General features: G+C 52.8%; 5 protein-coding genes across 5 annotated transcripts; 4 read left to right on the top strand and 1 right to left on the bottom strand.

Moving 5' to 3' along the window:
- Nucleotides 1-834: 834 nt before the first annotated feature.
- On the top strand, nt 835-1979 carry J4E82_008719 (uncharacterized protein; the record flags this gene model as incomplete). The annotated part of the gene is made up of 3 exons (XM_051734950.1): nt 835-1101; nt 1153-1488; nt 1542-1979. 3 exons carry the CDS (start codon nt 835-837, stop codon nt 1977-1979), a joined length of 1041 nt encoding a protein of 346 aa, XP_051585319.1.
- A 920-nt stretch (nt 1980-2899) lies between these two features.
- J4E82_008718 (uncharacterized protein) lies at nt 2900-4964 on the top strand (the record flags this gene model as incomplete). Its single annotated transcript, XM_051734949.1, has 4 exons — nt 2900-3809; nt 3858-4630; nt 4687-4748; nt 4796-4964. The coding sequence occupies 4 exons, from the start codon at nt 2900-2902 to the stop codon at nt 4962-4964; spliced, it is 1914 nt and encodes a 637-aa protein (XP_051585318.1).
- Nucleotides 4965-5981: 1017 nt separating this feature from the next.
- J4E82_008717 (uncharacterized protein) lies at nt 5982-9165 on the top strand (the record flags this gene model as incomplete). Its single annotated transcript, XM_051734948.1, has 2 exons — nt 5982-8166; nt 8843-9165. 2 exons carry the CDS (start codon nt 5982-5984, stop codon nt 9163-9165), a joined length of 2508 nt encoding a protein of 835 aa, XP_051585317.1.
- A 778-nt stretch (nt 9166-9943) lies between these two features.
- On the bottom strand, nt 9944-12186 carry J4E82_008716 (uncharacterized protein; the record flags this gene model as incomplete). The annotated part of the gene is made up of 5 exons (XM_051734947.1): nt 9944-10299; nt 10357-11803; nt 11853-12018; nt 12071-12092; nt 12156-12186. The coding sequence occupies 5 exons, from the start codon at nt 12184-12186 to the stop codon at nt 9944-9946; spliced, it is 2022 nt and encodes a 673-aa protein (XP_051585316.1).
- A 1065-nt stretch (nt 12187-13251) lies between these two features.
- Nucleotides 13252-16575, top strand: J4E82_008715 (uncharacterized protein; the record flags this gene model as incomplete). The annotated part of the gene is made up of 3 exons (XM_051734946.1): nt 13252-13749; nt 13799-14018; nt 14075-16575. The coding sequence occupies 3 exons, from the start codon at nt 13252-13254 to the stop codon at nt 16573-16575; spliced, it is 3219 nt and encodes a 1072-aa protein (XP_051585315.1).
- Between the last annotated feature and the right edge of the window lie 792 nt (nt 16576-17367).

Below are 17367 nucleotides of genomic sequence, written 5' to 3'. Positions count from 1 at the left end.
TCGGAGTTCAAAAGTTGAGAGATAGGAAAGTTGGAGGAAGCAAGGGAGCGACTGTTGTTGACTCTCGGAGCTGAGACCTGTCTTGACGCGTTGCTGCCGGGTGGTCACGTTATGGAAGGGTCGAGCGGTGGGCTGGCGGCAATTGAGATTGTCTTGCAGCAGTCCTGACTTACCAATTGAAGAACCTTCCGCAGCTGAAATATACGCTTGGGTGCCGCAGGAGACCTCAGATTGACTTGCTCAAAAGAAGAATTGACCCAGCGAGCTTAGCCATTCGACCACAGCTGCTATGCCGCCTTCGCCATCCAATGCAATCGAGCGGCAGCAGGAAAGCGCTCTCTGAACATGACATCTGTGGTCTTCTCTGCTGACTCACCGGTTTTCCTATCTCATGTGTAACGTTCTCTGGACCGGCATTGGACCATGGTGTCCAAGTCTCACCGGATGTACCGCCAGTTCGCAGTACCACCCCAACTGACTGAAGCTTCCGGGGACTTTCAGGACTAATAGCGAAAGTGACTCCGTGTTTTCCGCGCGTATGCTGAAAAAGGCTCTCGTGAAGAAATGTCAATACTCAAGACAATTCGGATGGATGTTTGGTGCCATTGTCAGGTAGACAGCAAACACGTTTGCATCTTCTCAATCTTGATTTGAGTTGATGAATCATATCTCGGGCTTGCAGGGTTGTTCGTCGTGATACGTGTTGGACGGATGTATCTGGGGTAATTGGAGGCGGCTGTTGTAGTTTGCGCACGGACTTTGGCGCGACATCGGCTTGAATATTCGGCGTCACTTTGCAAGAACATCACCAACCCGACCACACAACACAACGCCATGCCACCACGATTAAACTTCCCCGCGCTTACGCGGTCGATCGCATTCCGGCCCAGACCCCAAGTCCAATTTCCTGCTCGAGCAGCGCTTCGCCTGTCACCGTCGCAATGCCGCCTCTACTCGGACTCCACCAAGCCGCCAGCCAACGACAGAACGAAGCGAGAGGACGCGAAGCCGATTGAACATGTTTCTGAAGAGGCAGCATCCATGGCGAAAACAATGGGAGAAGATGGCCCTGACGTGAACCAGGGCACCTCGATTGAAGATGTGCGGTCATCCATAGCATGCAACGCGAGGCTGAGGCTAACAGTGTAGTAGGTAGTCAAGGGAGACAAGGACTTGCAAGCGAACCTGCCCAAAGTGATGCAGGACAAGCTCAACTCGCAAAAGTCCAAGACGACACCAAACATGGCACCCAAGGGATCACGCTCATATTCGACTATGACGACACAGTCAAGTGGAAACAGCGGTATCGACATGGGCCTCGTAGACCTCCAGTCTGTGTCCAAAGCACCGGCGATGCCAGGACTGAAGTTTGAGATGCCCTCTCTGCCTCTGCCCAAGGACGGTCACGTCAAGCACCGCCACGACCCCGTAGTCGACCAGGTCACCAATCTGCTCATGCGACACGGCAAGAAGAGCGTTGCAGAGCGAGTAGGTCAGCCAACCCCAAGGCATAGCCTGCAGACGACTGACGTGACTTGCAGAACATGGCGCTGATTCTGCAACACCTTCGAACATCACCTGTCCCCACCATTAACCCCGCGCGACCGCTGCTCCCCGGCGCGCCACCTCCATCGCACCTTCCACTCAACCCTGTACTCTATCTCACTCTCGCTATCGATTCGGTCGCTCCTCTCATGCGCATTCGAAGCCAGCGTGGTGCTGCTGGAGGTGGTGTCGCTCTGCAGATTCCCGTTCCGCTGGGCCAGAGGCAACGGCGGCGCGCTGCTATCCAATGGATCATGGCCGCTGCATCTAAGAGGAGGAATTCGGGTAGTGGCAAGGGCAGTCTTGCTCAGCGCATTGCTTCTGAGCTCATTGCTGTAGTACAGGGCACGAGCGGCATCTGGGAAAGGCGCAACGCTATCCACAAGCTTGGTGTTGCCGCACGAGCCAACATTGTTCTGCCCCGGAAGAGGTAGAGCGTCTTGTCATGCGAAAAGAATGTCATGTATAATATATATATTTACCAATGTTACTGTTGCAACAGCCTTCCGTGTCTTTCCGCTGTAACTAAGGTGGCTGGGATTGGGCGATGAGGTAACTTGACATGTGCTTTTTGGCTAGACCAGGCGAGTAGCCCCGTAAGCACAGCCACATTTGCTCCACCAGCCGCCAAGCATCAGATGAAGGAATGCGTTGATTCTGAGCAACTCGATATGCGCACAGCTTGGTTGGTTTTAGCGATAATGTATCGGAAAGAGTTTCCTTATCCGCACACAGCTTCAGACATGTTCCCAGGCCACAATTTGGTCCCTGCGTCAGCGGCGTGGGCAGCTTGTAGTGATCTTCGCGTGCCAAGGACTGCCAAACCGCCAGATGTTGAGGGGCTTGATGCCCACTTCCCACCGCCTGGACCAAGGATACCCGCGACCGTCGACTCGCGCTGACTGTTCCTGACAAGCTCCATTGTCTGCTGCTCGAGGTTCCATTTCCATATGTCGTCCGCCTCCATCAACCTGCTAGGGAACAACTTGTTTTCCGACAGCGGTTAGCTATATACTACGGTTCGGCCCGCCATCGCTTTCAGCTACAGTCTTTGGAATTGCTACCCCACTGCTGTTATTAGTATCATCACGCGCTCACCCCACATCTCTCCAGACCAGTGACTGCTCGGTACTGCACTGGACCGCTGGCACTTGTAGCCCCTTCACCCGACAGCACACAGCTAGCCGCGTCTATGATGCCCTAGCCCAACACCAATTGATACCGACAATCACTTCTGCTACCCCGCGAACACGACCGCGTTTTACTGCCATCCGGCGACAAGTACTCAGCCTCACTGCACCTACTTCCAGTTCCCATCGCACGCGACTTACTTGACTACATCCACACCGCTACCATGGCGTCACTCGAAGCTGCCATTGACGAAGAGATGAGGGAGGTGAACAAGCTCCTCGAAGGCAGCCAAATTTCTGGACCGCGTCGTGCAGAGAGTCCAGTCGCACGCGCACAAAGTCCCGGCTCGGCTGCCTCGCCCTCGCGCATGCGCAGCATGCTAGACATTGATACTCCGGCGCAGCGCAGGAGCTCCAGCCGCGGAAGCACTGGCATCCCCTTCGCTATGCCCAAGTCACCGCGTCGAGTGAATCCCGAGTCGGCCTACAAGTTCGAAATGCTGCCCTCCATCGACGCACACGCAATGCCGAAGCGAGTGTCTCAAGGTGGCAAGCTGGATGCCGCTGCGAAGCCTCGCGCCATGTCTTCTGTATACGGCAACTCCAGTGGCTTTCTGGGCAACTCAAACTCAAGGGATAGGCACAACTCTGCGAGTGGGCCCTTGAGCAGGTCCAAGTCTGGTTCACCTGGCCCTGGCCGGTCTGCTTCTCCAGCAACGCGCATGCTGAACCCGACGCAGCCCGCCTCGAAATCGAGCAACACTTTCGTAACAGACTCGGGCAAGAGCATAGACATGGACCAAGCATATCGCAAACTTTCCGACTCCGCTCTGGCACGCTCCGAGGGCGGCTTGTCTTCGCTTCCCAATCGCAAGGGCGTTGATCCCGTCAAGGGCACTGCCACCGCGCCGGGCGGGGGTGTGCGTCTTGCGACAGACGATGACGGCGATGATAGTGCTGCTGTTGAGAGCAGCGACAACGCTTCAGACAGCTCAGATTGGGATGATGGCTGGAAAAAGACGAAGCCAAAAGAGCGAGGCAGACAGCGGTCAAGAAAGTCGTCTGGAGGTACCGACAGCATGGGCAGAGAAGTCATCACCGCTAAGAGTCTGTTGGCTGCTGCTGAGCAAGAGCGTAAGTGCAACGAATAATGTCCAACTGTCAAACACTGACTGTACACAGGTCGAGAAGTTGCGGTTTCCTACAAAGTGCGATCACTACTCGACCCACAAATCAACGTCACCGGCCCGAACGGCGAAAGGATGACAAGGAAGAACTCATCGGGGGTGGTACATCCCCATACAAGTTTCGACCAGGGCGGTTCAGGTCTCTCGACCCCGGTTCATTCAGATCACGAGGATGAGCTTGCCGAAATCAAATCAGCTCAGCAGCTTTCTCTGAACATTTCCCCTATCCAATCAAGTCCAGAAGCCCACCGCTGTGTTCGACAAATTATCAGGGGTGACTATGTTCAGTTTGCCGAAGATGCGAAGAACGGGTTGAGAAGACAGCGTGTATACCTGGTGTCTACCGATCTTAGCGACGAAGCAGCATATGCTCTGGAGTGGACAATCGGCACCGTTTTACGAGATGGCGATACCCTCCTAGCAGTTTACGCCGTCGACGAGGAAACGGGAGTTGCAACGACTGATGCTTCTGGTGCACCCATCAGTCAAGGCACTACTGGACGACTGGAGTCAGATCATCTCAAAAGAACGCTGTCGAACCACGACGGTTTGCCAGCGGCAAGGCCTGGGTTCTCTGCCCTGTCCAGCTCTATAATGGCGACGGAAGCCAATGTGGGTGCCATGGGAAAGGCAGAGAAAGACAGGTACCAGGCATGCGTCGAGGTGTCTGACCGCTGCGTCAAGCTTTTGAGGAAGACACGACTACAAGTACGAGCTGTTGTCGAAGTGTTCCACTGCAAGAGTCCAAAGCATATGATAACTGAAGTGGTAGGTCTTCAAGGCCATATTGAACGTTGAAGCAATTGCTGACAGATGCTTAACAGATCGACTTCTTGGAACCCACCCTTGTAATCCTTGGCTCACGAGGCCGCAACGCGCTGAAAGGGTAAGTCGCTATCCAAATAGAAATTGCATGAATGCTAATTGTGGCAGTGTTCTTCTCGGATCTTTCAGTAACTACCTGGTAACCAAATCATCGGTACCAGTCATGGTTGCACGGAAACGACTCCGGAAACACAGCAAATACAAACGGCAAAACGTCCGCATGTCCAACGTCATCGCAGGCTCCAACGACAGGCTCGCAAATGCAAAGATCGATTAACCGCCTGTTTAGTAATTTGTCAACTTTGCGTTTTGAAAGGTGTTTTGCGTCCGGACGGGTAGTAGTGTCCGCCTGAAGATTTGAGTTTGGCCATCACGAAACGTGAGAGGTTTGGCAGGACCACATTCCTGGGCTTGGTAATCGCTGGAGTCTGGGTGTCGGTTTCTCACAACACATGTATCTTTACACTCTGATCTCGGGAGTAGAATCTCTTGTCGCCAGTCTATTTTTATCCAAGATCGGCTCAGGCACGATGTGCTTCAGATCTGCTCATGACTAGGACATGCCATGGTAGAGCTTGACCTCTTCTCAACTTGACCGTTCAACTTCATCACCATGATACAACATGGCCACTTTCCGCTCCCACGGGTTCGTCCGGAAAATTACGTACCGTGTAAAATTAAAGGGCGTTGCATGTTGTAATTGCTTTTTACCTTCTAGAACTTCTAGCGTGTGGCATGTCGCGTCCACCCTGAGGCGTTTACCGGAACATCTCCATGAGGCTGCATGTTTCATATCATGTGTATTTCTTTTGCTTCCTTGCGGCTGCCCCTTCCGAAGATTGCGACGTCACCTGCTGTGGCCGTTGTTGCGCGTGCGAGGGCCGTGCGGACCCGTAATAGTACCCGAACCTCTGGATCGCTCAAACTTTGCTATCCTTTACTACGCCTTATACATCTTAACCCACCGTCAAAAGCCAGCCAAGACTTCCCACCATACCCCGCAAATACGCAATGCGGTAGTCGGTGCGGCGAGGGTTGCGCGTGGGCCCGCTTGTGGCGCCAGTGAGCTGACGGAAAACGTTCATGCATGGCACCGTCCCTCTTGCGATTCTTACAGCTGAATCCAAGACCAGAGCGTGGCTGTGCGCCGGCGTCCTTGGGTGCAGATGGGAGGGATCATGGGTCTTGATGGTAGAGGTGTGGTGCGATAGTCAAAAGGGTCTGGATGCCTTGTTGTAAAGGGCTCAGTCCAGCATCAAACAATCTATCATCTTTCTGTCAAGCTAGGCGAATAATGTATTTTCCTATGGCGTTGCCAACATCTTTCCAATACTTTTCCCGGTTCGGACAGTGCAGTTTTCTTGATATCGACGAGGATGAGCTAAACACTTCGGGTCTGCATACGCGGATGGTTAAACCTGCGACACGAGAGAACCTGATCAGTCGACACAGATGGACAGCATCCTCATTCGACACCAACATCGATGCAACGTCCCTTTTGTCCAACATTAGTCGTCTAGCACCTTCCCTCATAAAAGAATTCATTCCCAAGGACCATGTGGAGAACACCTTCCCCTTTCGATTGATCAACGAGATCACCCATCACGGCGAGGAGGAGGGATACATCGCACTCAGTTACTGCAGGAAGCACACCACCGCGAACACACCGAGACGAGTCGTCACACCAGTTGGAGATCTTCCTTTTGGATGGCAGAAGGAGATTGAGCAGTTTCCGCTACCAACAAGTGCTGCACTGTTCGAGGCTGTCATCAAAGAGAAGCACAAAGGCGAAGGACTGTGGTTCGACCAAGTATGTCTCGAACAAGAGGATGAGAGCGAGAAGTCAGTGGTCATCGGGGCTATTGATGTCATTTACAAGAACGCGAGGGCGGTTGTCGTAGCACTTGACGATATCGCTGTTACGCCAGACGAAGAACAGTTTCTACGCTACTATGTCGAGCAATACAGCTACTCCCAGCTACCGTCGGGCCAAGAGCCCAATTCAGGGCTCACACCACCTCTCATGGAGCAATTCACACCCCTGAAGACCTTTCTCGAGCGAGTGATCAGCTCAGATTGGTTTGACCGCGCATGGTGTGCGCATGAGATGAAGATGGGACGAAGCCATGTCTTTTTGGTACCTTCCATACGGCACTACGAAGACGAGATTCAGACAGTCACACGCTTCACGGGAGAATTCTTTACTCATCTACTGGTTCTTGCGAGCGAACTCGCTACATTCACACCGCCGGTAATGGCCAAGATACGCTCGCTTTTGGCATTCTTCCAAGAACTTGATACGCTCAACAAGCATGGACATGACGCCTTGCGCAGACCAGATACCCCACACGATCAGGCCCCGACAATGCAATCGTTCACTTCACTAGTCACAGATACCTTCCGCCTCAAAACAGGTGGCAGTCCCCGACTACCAGAATACATGCGTCGCCTCGATGCAAACCGAGACAAAACCGCCCTCGCATTAAACGCATCTGGCCTTCCCCTAGCCCTCGCCCCTCCAAGTCCCTTCTCGCGACCAAATATAGAAGACGAGTGTCTTCGTTCCCTCCTCCTCGTCGGCATCGCAGCACGAGATCCCGTCGCACTCTGCACGACCGGTCTACCCCTCCAACTCCACGACGGCTCAGTCTCATGGCTATGCCGCCCGACTTCTCTCGACACTACCTTGTCCCGCTGTCCACCTCCACGTTTCTCCAGCCAGGCGGACCAGATTATCCAAGCGCACGACGGCAGGGCAGAGTACGCACAGCTCGATCTCATCTTCCTCGATCTCCCCCACCGAACGCAACCCAGCCCATCCTTCCCCACACACGTCGTGCGAGCGAGGATCATAGTCGACTTATGCGTCCAATACCACATCCCTGGATCCAGCGGGCTCTGGAACTTCTCACACGCACCAAATCATCCGCGCACACCGGCGTTGCGCAATATCTTTATCCAGACACTAGCCTGCGTATTGAGCTGCGGACCGCAATGGTTATTGGAAGTCTCGGCGGGGCTTGAACTATGCGAGGCACATCAGACCAACCAACCGAGACTATCGGCATATAATATCGAGATGCTGATGAATCCTCATCTCATCCTCCAGAATTTTGTACTATTACAAGAAGGCCGGGCGGCATTGCAGGCGTTGGTAAATGTACTGAGTACGCTCATCACAAGTGGAATTCCTTGGCCATCTGGTGCGAGTGAGCGGACACATGGGCCATTGATTGTCTCTGCGCCATCTTCTTCGACATCAGCATCGCCTGCGTACGATTACGTGGGCGCGCCACTTCAAGGTGGCAGTGGGAAAGCGATCATCTTTGCTCCATTCGAGCACTCCAAGACTCTTCTTATCGCCGTTCCGGAGGTGGTCAAGGGGACGGAGTATGCGCCCTTGGCACGGGGTTGGATCTTGACGAGTATGAATCCTTTTACAGGAAGCCCGAAGCCGACGGTTAGTTGGACGTTGCAGAGTAAGGGTACGGTGTTTGGAGATGTTAGCTTCAACAGTCGATTGGCAGGGAGCGGGACGATGGATGTGAGAAATCATAGGGTGTATGGTCCATTGCGGCGGTGATGGGCTGAGTTGTATAACAGGGTTTCTTTATTTGCATACTGGCGTTGGTGTTAGATGGTCAAAACTGGGATAGATGGACAGGATGGAATCATGACTTTAGATTGATGTTGTATATAGATTGTATATATACCAAGATATGGATTATTGTATATTATGAAGATTGTTCACAGTCGTCAATGTGACTGCGATACCTTTGGCGCAATATAGTTGTCTATCGATATCGAGTTCTCATGGCCAGTTATCACCAACTTCTAGGTCCTGATGGAAAATTCCAACATGAGCATGTGAGCATGTAAGGATAGTTCACATACGCACCCGCTGGAGACGTCATCCAGCAAATTATACTGACGAGCTACATGTACGACCTATGCTCATATCTTGCACAAACAAACCTGCGCACATGACTTACTCTCTCTAACGCTACCTTTTGATCAACAAATTAGGGCACATTTCTACCTCAGAAACAAGTCCAACCAAATTATTCATTCCACTAGATCATCTCCCACAATAGAGCAACCAAAAGCTTGCGCGTACTACATCACGCATCACAATCGATGCTAATTCGTCAGCAGGTCAGGATGCCCACATCCCCACTACGACTCAGCCGTCGACCCTCACAAAGCCCTCCACCATGCAACCTACATGGGTCATTATTTTTACCCTCACCTGCATCCAGCTGATCATCCTTGATTCCATCCTCGCCGTCCATCAAACCAAGCCAGCCCTGGAGATCTCAAACACGTATGCAGCCAGATCTGATCCTTCGATCGAGCATCGTACACATGTGTATCGTGGCTTGAAGGATCCGGTTCGCGGACCGACTGTCAAAGGATTGCGGCTGAAGAGGAAGGCTAAACAGCTAAGCTGGACGGCTGAAGTTCGGACAGGTGGGTAGCAGGATGAGGTGTGGAGTTGAAGGGAAAAGCAAACATTAGTGGAGAACGTTTGAGATAACGTTCAAAAGGGAGGGAAAAAGCAAACAAACACACCATCAAGCCACGACTACGACGACAACAACAACGATGCAGCGATCGCAGGATTGGAAGGATGCAGGGTATCACGATATACGCTAAGGTGTTTCAGATCATTCTCTGCATACTTCTCTGCATGCAGCCCGATTCTGACATCACAAAAAAACAAAAAAACATACATTGCGTTTGAGCCTTACCACACATGTCAAATTATGCATATACGAGGACTAGAAGCCATGTTCAACACCCACGAGACGATCAAACATGCCATTGCGTCTATAATTCACCGGGTGATCAAACATGCTGCTGTCACGTTTTCCAGGTAATCGGGAGCGCATGGCTGAAGTTTCAGGTCATTCTGTAGCATGGCTGATCTCTTTACTTTTGTATCGCGTGCTCCCAAGAATGAACCGAGGTTGTCATGCCATACTAAACGCCGAGCAAGGAGGGGCCGTTTGTAACCAAGCCGTGTGACGTGATGGAGGGGCTGGCATTGCGTTTCTGACTGATGTAATGCACCTCACTTTGTGCATAATCAAAGTCAGTCGAAGAGTATACTGAGACAGAAAAACAAAAGGCACAAGTATATGATAACTCGAGCGCTATATATATCATGATGCAAGGTTGAGCCATGTATTCGTTACTCTTCTTTGACACATCATGCTATGCTCTGGTGACTTGCGTACTGCCGACCATACAAGCTCAAGCGGTCTCAGCACCCAAAGGCGCCAGTTCATTGACGATGAAGTCCCTCGCAGAGTACAGATTCGTAGAGCCATACACAACTCTCCTTTGCTGGCCAGCACCCGCAGCGCTAGTCCTTTGCGACCATGCCTGCAAGTTGCCGAATTCATCCATACTGCCGCCTCCAACAGGGAACACCAGTGCTTCCGTGTAGCCTTGTCGTCTTTGCCCAAACGAGGCTTCGATACCGCGGGAGACGGTACTCTGGTTGTTTCGAGACTGGCTAGCTGGTGGTATAGTACCACGAGCGTTGGCAGACCGGGGGTCGAAGTAGAGCCAGGATTCTATCTTGTTCAATGCACTTGATGTTGCATCTATTTACCACGATTAGCGTGATCACTCGACAAGATATTTCAAGCGACAGCACTTACTTTGAGGATCAGAAATGGCTTCTACAATTTTGGTAAGAGTCAGGTCTGTGTTAGCGGGTAAGTAGCTCTTAATGCCTGACAATACGCCCTCGAAGTTGGGCGCGCCCAAACCGGCTTCCTTGAATTTGTCTGTGACGCGACTGCTTAAACTTGAGAAACCGCCGAAAAGGTTCGATGACGCCTGTGCAGGTTGCGTAGGTGCAGAGCTCAACATAGTCATGCGCGTGATCTGGCGGACTGTCTTGACGTATGCTACTGCTGTTGTATCACACCCAGCTTGTTCTAGAGCTTGTGTGAAGCTATCGAGCTCATTGCGCGATAGGTCGTCGGATGTGGTCAAGTACCACTGGAGGAACAGACGTAGCTTGTCGTATGGGTCGTTGCCCTTGTCGCTGGATTTGATGATATCTAGGATCGTTGTTTTGGTGGCTTTGCCAAGCTCTTCTTCGAGCTGGAAAAACTCGTCTAATTTCCTCTGCTTGATGCCATCCATGACCGACTCGAGCATGCTCATGTGGCTCTCAATAGTTGCCTTGCGCTCACGGAGCTCGGGCAGCATAGATATGGCGCCTTTGAGATGAGCTGCGAATTGAGTCTCCATATCGTCAATAGAGTTGGAGCCCGTGGACTTTGTGATCTTGTCTGCATCTGCCGTGTACTTTGTCCACTCGTTTGTGACGTCGTCTGCTACTTGAGGAAACGGTTGGGCTGCGTTGCGTTTCCAGAAGTAATCGCTGGCCGCCAAATCGTAGGTCTGTTTCTTAGAGCCGCTCTCGGGATTTGCCTTGTCGTTTGGCACAGTCACGACGACCTTGTTCAGGGAAAAGTCTAGTACGTCGTAAACAAGACTTTGGTATATCCATGAGTGGCTGAACATGGGGCAAAGGTCGATATTGCGGTCGACGATGATCAGAACAGGACGAGACGCTGTGTTGGCGGAGAAGAGGTTTTCCTTGCTGTTGAGGATGTGGTCGCGCAGCTTTCGATCAAGCTTTGCCGCGATATCGGAAGCAGCTCCTCCTGTTGGACAGCGTATGATGGGAACGACGGCCATGGTGACTACGACAGAGAAGAGTCCCGAGACGATGCGATCGATCAGCTCGTCTAGCTCCTGGTCCGACGTCTTCGGGCTGTTAATCTTTCGATACGCATCTTCAATATTCAAAGAAAACTGGTCGCTGTCGAGGGTGACAAAGTTCAGGTACTGGTCGTATATCTGGGCGAGATTCTCGGCAGCGGAGGGTGAGGATGCAATCTGGCTACCCCAGTCTTCCAGGAGTGCCCTGGGGACACTTGACAGGAAGTTGACGTACACCGGGGTGTACAAGCCATCGTTCAGATCCTTGGTCACCAGCGCTAGGTTCTCGGCTGTGGGGGCGATGAGGTATATGCCTGGGGTGTCGGGTATGGGGCTGCGCTTGGATGCAAGATTGAAGTGTACAGTGACCTGTATGCCTCAGTATATTGTAGCCACGTGTTGGAGGGGCTCATGGTACCCCAGCTGCTCTTAGGTCGTTTGTACGCAGTACTGCCGATATGACATTCCTCGCCTGAGTATCGAGGATCAGTACCTTCCACTCGATGTCGGCTGTGCTGGTGGTTGTGGTGGTTGTGGTGGTGGACTCTTCAGCAGCGTCGACGTCGTTGATGGGGGCGTTGAGGCTTTCGGGGGTCAGCGAAGGGTTGCTGGCCTTGCACGCGTACGAGCACTCACTTGAGTATGCGCTTGATGGCAGCTATCACGTGTCAGTAACGGTGCCTTGTCGTGTCAAACAAAGTCGCATCAAGAAGCCGCATACCGATCTGGCGATCCCGCAGTGAGAGAGCCATTGTATTCCGTCCGGGCACCCGCCGCGTGTCAGATGGATGGCATGCACAGGAGAGGTATGCAGAGCGTGGAGCAAGTATGTCTCGTGTAGTCAGCCAGCGGAAAAGACAGCTGTCGCGTCTGCCTGCCCGCGCTCTCACTCTCTCCCGGACTTTGGTGATGCAGCTCGAGCTTGCCCGCCCCACCCGGGGCTAGCGCGTCGCGCTACTTGGCGGGCAGGCGACCTTTGAAAACGGGCTCGCCCCTTCGCTGCGCTCCCTCGCTCTTCAACTCTCCTCGCCCACCACAACACACCCCCTTCTTCCCTCTTGACACTCATGCTACTTCTCAGTGAACTCTCGCCCACCTAATAAGGGCATCTGATTCTGAGGCTAGATTCAACCGAAAGGTCCTTGCTTTGGGGGAAGTGCGCGCTCAGGCTGGCAGCGGCGTTTGTGAGGAAGGCGTGTACTGTGGACGGCAGAGTGACAATCATCTTGGATTTTCTGCTACTAATACAGCGACATCTTCGATTCGACGCGCTGCGCAAGGGAGTCTGGCCGAGCTATCGCGCAGATACAACACGTGCTGTGCTCTGGGTGCGCGCAAACGTCAAGTGACGCATCAGCAGTGTGTTCCTCATCGCATAATACGCGAGGCAAAGTGCCATCTCCATAAAGCCATATTCACGCATCGTGGACTGGGGCGACACGGCATCGCGGGCGTCGGAACACGAATACTGCCTTGTGAGCCAGGTCTGTTGCATTTCCCACCAAATCCGAGGCCAGCGACGGCGGGCATCAGTAAGGCCGGAAGCGCGCTCTGCAGCACTTCCAACACAGCAGCACAACAGCACTACCGCCCGAACCGGAAGTTTTATCGACCTTTTTCCCTTCCCCGAAACGGCAACAATTCACACTTGTGACTTTGCGCCAGTCCTCTTAGCGCTTAGTGCTTGCTGCATTGCCGCCTAATTCATCCTGTTTGCTGGTTCGAGACAATTGTGCGTCATCAGCCAATCACATCCTTGTAAAACTGACAGCTGACACATTGGTTAGCCAAGACATCCTCCATCCATCAGCCACACCATGGCGTCTAATCACGTGCCGAGTGACCAAGTGCCCATGCAAGGCCAAAACGTCTATTCCGACCCCTCATATCAGCATCTCTTTCCTCCTGTCGACCGCTACGGCACCCCTACATGGGAGTCTCAGCTGCACCAACACACGGCGCTGCCACCTAATGCGTCAGCCCAGAGCTGGCACCATGGATCATTCACACAACAACCCTACACTGGTAGTAGCCAACCTTACGGTGGCCAAACACATGGCCTTCGCACTGCTTCGCCGTATCAGTATGGGCAGTTTGGCCAGCAGAGTACCTTGGGTGGTTATGGTCAGCAGTCCAACGTCGACCCATCGCTAGGCATGGATCCCAATGCCATTCGCCAGCAACAGCAGTCGCCATATCAAATGCCTATGCGGACCCAAACTCCTCAAGGTCATGCCAGTACTGTGACACCGCAGGCTCTGCAGCACAGCATGCCTCCTCTTCAACAAGCCCGCCCTACGGCATCTCCTTACCAGGTAAGCTTCACCAGCTTGTAGCGCCACAATCATCGCTAACACTCTATAGGCACCGCAGAGCACAACGAATGCTTTTGTCCAGCAGCGCGCTGCACCCGTCTCTTTTGTGAAACCAGTGCCTGTGCCTGAGTATGAAATACCAAAGGGCAGAAAGTCGGGGGGTCTATACGTTCTTGACCAGGCTGCACTAGCAAAGGCCACTAATTCTACTCCACTGAATAAATTCGTGACCTTGGGAAATGAACCCTTCCATCTCGCTACCAATAGAAGTAAGCCTAAATGTACCATGGTACTCTCACAAAGACATTCTCTAACCTATGCACAGCTGCGCTCCCTGTCTATGTTCCTCGACAATCACTCAAAGATCTTAAGAAGGCTGGAGCAGACAGTAAGAAGCTTCGTGCTAGCCTGTCAGCTGCCAAGTCTCACTCAAGAGCCTTCAAAAGGAAGCCTGCAGAACTCAAGAGACAAGCTAGTGATAGTGAAAGCTCAACTGACTCGTCCGACTACGATAGCGATTCTTCAGAAGAGGAAGAGATGCCGGTGCCGGAGACGAGACCGGAAGATCCCGATGCTGCTGTTCGGTATGATGTCGTCAAAGCTACCTGGCATCCTTCTTCATCATCGCCAAGCTCCGACAACATCAAGAAGAGCATGCGTGAGGTTTGGGACGTACTTGACACCATTCATAAGCGGTGGCGAGCCGACAGCAAGGCTGTGACGGAAGCGGAGGAACAGAAGAAGATAGGTGAGCTGCCCGTGCTGAAAAGCCGGGTAACTAGTCAGCGTGACTTGCTCAAGTCTGCGCTTGAAGCTGCGCTTGAGTTTTCCCATCCTGATGTGCTCTACCAATTAGGGCTGATCAAGCCTTTTTTGTATCTGTGCTACCAGTTTTTGGCGAACCGATTCAAAAGCAAAGACTACGATGGGCCATTATCTGCGGTTATATACGAGGTGCTCTCGCGATGCGGTACATTGACTTCTGAGCTCCTTGAAGAGACTAGGCTTGTAAAGGCGCTTGCATCTATGAAGAAACACGCAAATGACAAGCACAAGGCCTTCATACAACAAATCATAGATGGTGCTGCTGCCAACTCCAAAAAGGCCAAAGCGAGTCCTCCGCCGAAAGCCGAGCCGACAGAGAACAAGGGCGTCAAGCGACCTGCGACAGAAGCTGCGGGCCGCTCAACGAACGAAAACCCCCTAGCGAAGAAACCCAAGACGCCTGAAGCTCCCGTCAGCGCGGTTAAGAAGGACCCCGCATCCACTTCGGCTTCGAAGCCCACAACCGCAGGTTCCAATCAAACAGTACAAAAGCGACCCAGCGAAAAGGCGGCACCAGCACCAGCTCCCGTCAAGACTCGTATTACTCAGATCACCAACAAGCCCTCAGGCATATTCGCCTCCATCAACGCAGCGGCCAAGAAGGTGGCCCCTCCACCAGCTGCTACGAAGGCAGCGGCCTCAGCCAAATCTGCTGCCCCGGCGGCGAAAGATAAGAAGCCAGTGGCTGCGACGTCCAAACCCGCATTCTCCTTTGCTCAAACAATGGCGTCACTTTCAAAGCCAAAGGAGCCAGAAGCGGCGCCTGTTAAATCCGAGAAGCCAATTCCAACAGAGACCGAAGAAGAAAAGACAAAGCGTCTGCGGAAAGAATCCCGAAGACACCTACGCGTCACCTGGCGGCCTGAAACATCACTGGTGGAAGTCAAGTACTTTGACCATGAGGCTGACGATGAAGAGATGGACGACAAGGAAGACCATCTCGTTCGTGATGCTGGTGATATTGGCGGAGAAGGACACATGTTCAAGCAACACAAGGAGCTTGATCTCGATGATGATGATGAGGAACTAGATATGGAACGACCTTGGCCACCGCCATCCCAAGTCGATTTCAGTGTCGTGCCTTACGAGGAACGCCAACGCAACTACATACCATATGGAGGCGGTGAGAAGGTACCGGAGTGCCCTGAAAGAGACGCAAACGTCCAGCGCGAGAACAACACGTTGATGGTCTACTACTCAAGTCCTGCCGACGTTCCACCTTCACCTCAAGAGCCATCGGAAGAAGACAACGTTTCTACGGGCACCATGGTCAACTTTGGTACCCCACCCGACAAGGTTTTGATGAGATGTCCACAACCACCAATGCCAGCAGCTGTACCGGACTTCAGCCAATTGGAGAACATCATCAAATCGCTCTCGGCAACAAGCCAACCTCCTGCCGCTCCTCCAGTGGCTCCTGTCGAGAACGTTTACACACCACCACCTCCTTCAACATCTGCTCCATTCGACCCTGCGGGTCTCCAAAGCATCCTCGCCTCCATCAGCAACGGCCAAGCCCCTCCCCAGCCTCCTCCCATGTCCTTCCCACAACCACCAGCTCAACAATCAGGCATGCCCCTGGACATCGCTGCCCTCATCGCCAACATGCAAGCAGCAACAGGGGGTGCACTTCCTCCACCCCCACCCCTCCCAACTGGCTTTCCTCCCTTCCCGTTTGCATTTCCGCCCCAACCCCAACAACATGATTCTGCACCAGCATGGCCTCCACAGATGCAGGATCCGGCTGCATCCTACCAATCTCAAATGCAACCCCAGCAGTACAATCAGCAGCAACAGACCAATGGTGGTACTAAGCGACAACGCGAGGACCAGAACGGAGGCAGCAATGGTAATAATGAGAGGAATCAGGGGAAGAGGCCAAAGAATCGCGGCGATCATAAGCCGCATAAGGTGTTGCAGTGCAAGTTCTTTGCCAAGGGACAGTGCAACAAGGGGGAGAATTGTACGTATATTCATGATCCGAAGATGATTGGGCAATGATGTGAACAGACGGAAGGAAGAGGTGGTTTTGTATGATAATCGCGTTTTTTTTTTCACTCCATGTATATTTCCTAGTCGTTATGCATACCCCCCGGGCAGTCGACCTGCATATGTTGCGGGTCGAGAAGCATTCACAGGCGTTTGTTACTAGCATATTGGACAGCATTTGAATGGCGCAGGGATAATTGGGAACATGGATGGGATGTATCTCTTCGGAGACATGGAGAGGCTGTGCATACGGATAGCGGTATAATTCTAATAACAGACTTGTACTATGTTGACCTAATTCTTGAGTTGGAAGCATGCCAAAGGCGCTAGCAGGTGTTCAGCTGAAGTTGGGCTTGGGACGAACATGCAACTATGACCTAACCAAAAAGATCAATGGGCAACAAAAGCAATCACGTGGCAAACAAGCAGACCCCTTTGTCGAATGCACTGTGCCACTTGTGCAATAATCACTTGATGCGCATTGCTTGGTGCTTTGTAATGTTGATCATGTTCTGAGACGTGGAGTAGCGCATCGATCCGGTTCCGCGACCAGGCTTTCCCGCACGGCAAGCTCCGTCATATCTTTTCACAGGCATCAGACATCACCCAACCTTGCCGAACCATTCCAGCCCTCCGCCCAAACACTCCACCTCGCCCCATCACGACTGCAATCGCTGCAACCTCTGGACCCGCACTCTCGGCGCTTCCCACGTTGCTGGCCTCTAGCACCCGGACCCTCTCCGCCGCCGAGTCATCGCTTCGCCGTACACGAGCCGATCCACGACCACCCCACGCCGACTCTAT

The sequence above is a fragment of the Alternaria postmessia genome, assembly GCF_024291825.1.
Source record: "Alternaria postmessia strain BMP 2775 chromosome Unknown scaffold_73, whole genome shotgun sequence".
Taxonomy (NCBI): domain Eukaryota; kingdom Fungi; phylum Ascomycota; class Dothideomycetes; order Pleosporales; family Pleosporaceae; genus Alternaria; species Alternaria postmessia.
The sequence above is the reverse complement of the archived record's forward strand: the minus strand, read 5'-3'. Positions and strand labels throughout refer to the sequence as shown.